The sequence below is a fragment of the Rhagoletis pomonella genome, unplaced genomic scaffold (genome assembly GCF_013731165.1).
Source record: "Rhagoletis pomonella isolate Grant_MI unplaced genomic scaffold, Rhpom_1.0 Rhpom_scaffold_00005, whole genome shotgun sequence".
Taxonomy (NCBI): Eukaryota; Metazoa; Arthropoda; class Insecta; order Diptera; family Tephritidae; genus Rhagoletis; species Rhagoletis pomonella.
This window is the reverse complement of record NW_023458559.1, coordinates 43634282-43640667: the sequence shown is the minus strand read 5'-3', so window position 1 is coordinate 43640667 and position 6386 is coordinate 43634282. Positions and strand designations below refer to the sequence as shown.

The 6386-nt window shown below is 38.6% G+C and overlaps 1 protein-coding gene across 1 annotated transcript; it reads right to left on the bottom strand.

Annotated features, from left to right (window-relative positions):
* Positions 1-3027, bottom strand: LOC118739025 (26S proteasome non-ATPase regulatory subunit 2-like). Its single transcript, XM_036470108.1, has 3 exons — positions 1835-3027; positions 943-1779; positions 1-880 (listed from the first exon to the last, which is right to left on the bottom strand). The coding sequence occupies exons 1-3, from the start codon at positions 2903-2905 to the stop codon at positions 53-55; spliced, it is 2736 nt and encodes a 911-aa protein (XP_036326001.1). The 5' UTR covers positions 2906-3027; the 3' UTR covers positions 1-52.
* Between the last annotated feature and the right edge of the window lie 3359 nt (positions 3028-6386).

The following is a 6386-nucleotide window of genomic DNA, read 5'->3' as shown; positions in this document are numbered from 1 at the left end:
AAATATGTATGTGTTAAATGTAGGTTAATTCGACAAAAATGCATTAAAATTATTACTTGACGAAATTTGGATTTTTCTTCAATATGACAAAGCCTTCCATAACTGGAGTAAGGGAGATATACTCATCAGTTGCCAGTTCGGCACGTTCGCCCATCGCAAGTAAAACCGGTGTAGTATGAGTTTGGAAACCAGTAATGGTTTTAGGTTTGCCAGCTTGGCCCACAACATCAATAGCTATACCAACACGCACCGGCACTTGCAGTTGATTTAACTCTTCATCGAATGTTATCAGCATGCGTGCCTGCATTGCTGGCACCAAAGTATAAAGCAAGTAATGTGAGCGACCCAATATTAATGTCTTAACATCCAATAGAGAAACGAGAGTTGCCATAAGACCCGCAACAGCCATAGGATTCATTAGTTGGCGATCACTGTGATATGGGCTGAGCGTCAGTGTGCCCTTACCCAAATGTGTAAGACTTTGTGCAATTCGAACCATGAACAAATTACTCGGATCCTTCGAGTGATATTGTGCCAATTGACGCAACATAGATGCCAGGCGAGCATTATTAGTACCTGCGCCTATAAGACCCATTGCAAAAATGGCATTATGCGCCACTTCCGCATCGCTGTCATGTGAAAATTTGCTTAATGTATCCAGTATATTTAATTTAGGATTAGAAGCCGAAATTAAGCCTAAAGCAAGTGGTACAGCACGACGAATACACGGCTCACAATAGCGAAGTAAATTTCCGAACGAGCGAAAAGCCATTTCAGCTCCAATATCCTCACCCATAGCAATTAGAGCGATTCCCAATACAGCGATTGCCTGAGTTGCCGAAAGATCCTTCTCCTTTTCTTTCTCCTTTTCAGCTTTGTCCTGTGTTTGAAGCAAGTTTGTATTATTAAGTTTTTAATAAGTGCATTGCTATCTTAATTTACCTTTTCTTTATTTTTATCCTTCTTGCCTTTCTCTTCTCCTCCGTCTCCGTTAGAGGATTCATAATGGTCAGAGCAAATATGTAGCAAATGCTGGATTTTCAATACATTTCCGGTACCGGCATAAGCGCAAATATCTACCATGGTTGTAGCCATAGAACGGTATGGCTCATCCAGTACTTCTAAGGTGAGCATAACCGCTTCGGTGGCTTTTTGCCGTCCTAGGTATAACAAACCTAATCCTAACCATAGAAAACGGCTATACGTGTCCTTTAAATCGGACTTGGAAAGACCCATAATGGTTTGTAACAAAATTTCGGTAATTTCAGCATTGCACGAGCCCACCGATATCAAACCCAACGATAACGCGGTTATACCCATAACTTCTACATTAGCAACATTTTTACCATTGGTCGCAAACACCGTTTTCAATGTATCTATGACAATTGTGCGGTTAGAGCCAGCATATGCAATACCTAGACCCAGAATAGCACCGATACGCATAGATATATTTTGATTATCAATATAATCAGAGAGTAGGGCATGTGCAGGATCAACCTCATTGCGTATTCCGCAATTTACAATGCCACATGCGAGAAGAGCACCGGATTTGATGTAATCATCGGTTGAATACAGATATTTATCAATCATAGTTAAACCACCATCAACGTCCCATAATAGAATCAGTCCTAGAGAGGCGGTCGCAGAGAGCATGCCGTGCTCTTTATTTTTGTACAGCCACTTATTGCCATCTTCGGAGAGTAGTTTATCTACACCAAAGCCAGCATTTACAAAACCATTTACAAAACTGGCAGCCAAATTTTGCTTCGCTGAGTCAACCTGATATTAATAAATAATAAAAAAAAAAACAAATAATTTAAATTATGTATCATACCTGTATCGAGGCGAAACGCGTACGTGCATTATCTAAATGAGATTTGTATATGTCCTCCGGTGTTTTGGCTTCCATGATATCAAGTTCACGTGCCAAATTCAAGAAATGTTTATTTAAATTCGCATTGGACATGATTTCCATTAGATCATCATAATCTGGCACAGACTCATCTAATTCCAGGCACACTTGCTGGCGGGCTAGCATGAAAGCAAGCTGCTTTTGTACCGCGGCATCTTTAGGTTCCTTAAATATTTCAGTGATTTTATCCATATCATTCAGCATCAATGCCAAACGCAAGGCTTGCGTGTGTTGTTTAAATTTGCGTGCCAATTGCAAAGCAGTCTCCAAAATTATAGTATTATCTGGTTCGGGCACATACGGATAGCAAGATTGTAAATATAAACAAACGCGTGGATATGCCGATTCATCCACATATTCTTGCAACAAATGCAGATGGTCAATCTCAATAAGCAAATCGCAAGCATCTGCTTCAGCGTTATGTTCCATATTATACGGTATAATCTGTTTGACCAATTCAATCAACTGTGATTGAAATTCTTCAGATGTATCCAAGTAATGCGCCGCTATTTCGCCAGATAAGTGGCGTACATACTCATGACCCCAGTCTCCAATTTTTTGCGACCGATCGCAGAGGAAACGGTACGCTAAACAATCTTTACCGCTGCCCATAGTCATGGAAAGTACAGAAATAATATCAGCGCACAATTGTCGCGTTTGCTGATCGGGCATCTGCTTATACAGCGTTTTCATAGTGTCATAATGAGGCCGCATGAACTTCAAAGGTTTCGGCACCGAAGTCATGGATGTAGTAGAGGCTCTTATTAGCTTTGCCAGCATTTCCAGTGCTGGCAAGTATAGGGAATTGTCGGGCTCTTGCAGGCGACTAACGAGCATTTCTAGTTCATCTTGTAACTGTTGATCTTCGTCGGAAAGCTCCTGTTCCTTACCTTCGTCTTTGGCGTCTTTATTTGCCTCCTTTCCCGGTGCATCTTTCACTTCGTCTTTCTTCACCTCAGCTACAGATTTTTCTTCCTTCTTTGGAGCAACCATTTTTTAACAATTTTCAAAGGACGTATCGATTATTTTTGTTTAATCACCAGTACTCAGCAAGAATTACAGTGCGTTTTTTAAATGTCAAATCAGGTGAACTGTGCAGCCAATAACCAAGAAATATATGACAGGTGACAACTGGAGATGAGGGAAAGTTATCGGAATTAACAGAAGCTAAAGCGGGGTGTACACAATCCAAATTTTTTACAACATCGAGTTGTTCTGTAGAACGGCTACTAATACCATGTCCCCACCGGAGCTAACCACATAGTTATTGCTGTTGAGTTGGTTATCCCGATAACTCACTTCATTTAGCGTAGTTTCGCCATATAAAAATGACAGCACTTAACCATTTCACTGAGATGGATAAAAGCTAACCAACTAGAAACCACGTCGAAAGTCTGATACAACCCTGTTTTTTCCCGCCATCTGTGGGTCATTAGCGTTAAAATGTAAAGAATTCGTTCCTTAATACTAGACTTCGCTAAGATCAGATTAGATTTACACCGGTTTTTGAAAAAATTTGAAATCTACTCCGCTTGACTTCTATTCCGTTGGGGGACCGAGAACCAGGATGTAGATGGTCGATTTGGAAATACTTGCAGCGTTTGGAACAGCAAGTGTGGTAGAGGGCATTGTGGCGAATACTGCGGCAACGCGAAACGAACAAGAAAATGGCAGAATGTTCGAGGAATGACGTAGAATATTCGACAGTGAGACACGCCAAGTGGATGAATACTGCGAACAGGGAGAATGTGCGATATAGGGCTTTCGCAAGAGGCGATTTTTCAGGCAACTTTTGCGTTCAACTCCCGCAGGATTGCATGAAAAAAATGAATGGTTAAAAATATCAATATATAAAAAATTATCAAAATATTCGCCATAAAAAGGTCTTTGCATTGTTCAACTTTGCATTCTACTTTTGGTTGAACGGCCTTTCAACTAATCGCTTTCAACAAAGTTGGTCGCCAGCCAACATTTAGCCATTCAACTTTTTTTCGTGCAACCCTGCCAGCAAAAATTATCCATCAGGAAAATCTATGATTACAAAACATGTGGTTGCAATTTTCGTAAACAAACAAAATTGTTTTTTTCGAGTTTTGGTATTTATTTGCTTTCTGGCTGCCTGCTCTGTAACTTTATGATAGTGCCAACTATTTTTACTTCTAGAAATGTTCCTGGCGAACATTGAACTTTGACTTTTCTATTTTCTTCCATGGAGGACGTGATTTAAGTTTGTTTACAAATAAAACATAAACAAAGTTTGCGGGTGTGTCTTCTTCTTCCGGTTCTTGTAAGTGATGGCTAATTTCCTTTTTTTGCTTTTCTTCTCTTTGGGAGAGAATTTTCGCTTAAACTAAGTTCACATATCTATATTATCTCAATCAAAGCTCGTTTTTTAATCACCCCGTTTACACAGGCAAATCTCAGATTATTAGCCGTCAAATTTGTTGTGCTTGTTATTTTCACATCTCCAGGAAAAGTTATGTTTCTTCTCTGTGCCACCGAGATCACGTTTTTCTGCTATATTAAGCAATATAAATATATTTTAACTTAACACTTTATTAAAAAAATACCTTTAAAACCCTCTTTTCCTTGCTAGCGTCCATTTCTGTTTACTTTTACATTTGCCATTTCTCTTCTTCTTCGCAAAAACAATCGATAAAACTAGGATGGACACCGAAAAGTTATCGGTTAAATCTGAGATTATTTTATAATTACAGATTAACAAGGGGGGAATTTTATATGGCTAATCTCTTTTTCTAATTACAGATTAGGAAGTTAAGCTCGAAAATGAGGATAATCTACTTATATGTGAACTTAGTATTACGCTCTTGAGTTTGATTGTTGGCTCATTGTTTGCTGGGGCTCTATTCTGTGTACACTGAAAATTGTGTGCACTCTTCATTTTGCGATTCAGGAAGAGTGAGAATGAGTTTTAGCTGTCAAAATTATGTACACTTCCTCATTTTTCGATTCAACATGTGTGAGAATGAGTTTTAACTGTCAAAATTGTGTACACTTCTCTTCTGAAAAACTCACTGAATTTTAGTCGGTGAGTTTTTGGTTGTGAGTTTTGCACTCGGTGTATACTACATTTTCTCACAGTTATAGAATAGAGCCCCAGGTGTTCACGGTGCAGCGAACAAAGGTGGCGCCGTCAGTGGTACCGCTACTTTGGTTTTGCCGATTTTGACAGTTGTGGTAACTTGTAAATAAACCTTTGTTTACATATCAGCGAAAGAGAAATTTGAATTATAAGTGAAAAATCAGTTAATTTGCAATTAGTGAGTGATTTTTGAGTTGAAGACTGCGTAAAAACTAATACAATGAAGTGTTGTGTGTTAAATTGCGACAACCGTCAAGATGCAAGAAGCGTAGATACAAGTGTAGCGCTGGGACGAATCGGTGCATTTTGTGTACATAGGGCACGGCAAAGCCGTTCCCAAAATGTTTCTCTATTATTATATTAACAGCATTTCCTCACAATGATTTTGTTTCTGTTCCACGCAGCCTCCATTAGCAAGTTAACTTATCAGTCCCGCAGAGATGCTGGTGCAGTTTTCTGCAGCAGCCTTAATTGCAAAGCAATGAAGTGCACTAAAACGTTTGCTGAAGCAGCCTCAATTGTAAAGCAATGGAGTGCACTACAATGTTCACTGTTCTCTAATAGATTAGGTGAAAAATGCAATATTTTCGCATTTAGCAAAATTAAAACACGTTTTTCGCAGTAAAGTGAACTGCTTTGACTGTTTCAACTCGTTCTTCTTTTCGCTCAATTCTTTGTTTACTTGTGGTACACAAATGTCAACACCCAGGACGGCACAATCTTGTATTCTATCATTCTTGCCAGGTGTTGGCTAATTTTGTTATCGAACGGAACTAAGGATAATCGTAAAAGGCCCTACACACGCATTGATTTATCGCCCATCCAGTGAACGAATAACACAAGATCACGCAAGAGCAAGAGAGTGAAAAATTGCGATGTTTTTTAGCGGGTTCTATGCCATCTGGTTTCACTAGAAAAAGAAAGAACATTGAAAAAAAACAAAGAAAACATCAAAAACCAAAATTAGCCAAAATTTTTGTCAGCCACTTTAACACTCAATTTACCTAAAGTCAATCCTTAAAACGCTCAAAAACTTGTTGTCATGTTGAACTAACCTCTTCTTTAGTTGAAGAAAAGTGTAAATTAGTTATGTATGTGATGTATAGAAATGCTCAGCTGACGATCTCTTTGCAGAATTAAATTGTTGCGTGTAAGAATTTTTGCCTGAATGAATAGTTTCGTAAAAAAACTTCTGAAATTTATATATGTAGGTGGAAGAAAATGGTTTTTTGCATTTCAGCAGTTTTCTCGGTTATTCGATCATTGCTCTCTCTTAAGAGAGATATATTTCTTTTTGACAGTTCTATAGGTTTTAATCCAAAAATCGCTAGAACACACCTAATATGTTGCATATCCCGAAAATCAAAGAAC

Coding starts and splice junctions, on each gene's coding strand:
- LOC118739025 (XM_036470108.1), bottom strand. CDS start 2,905: ATGGTTGCTCCAAAGAAGGAAGAAAAATCTGTAGCTGAGGTGAAGAAA. Junction 1,780..1,834: donor CGCGTTTCGCCTCGATACAG/GTATGATACATA, acceptor TATTAATATCAG/GTTGACTCAGCGAAGCAAAA. Junction 881..942: donor AGGATAAAAATAAAGAAAAG/GTAAATTAAGAT, acceptor CTTCAAACACAG/GACAAAGCTGAAAAGGAGAA.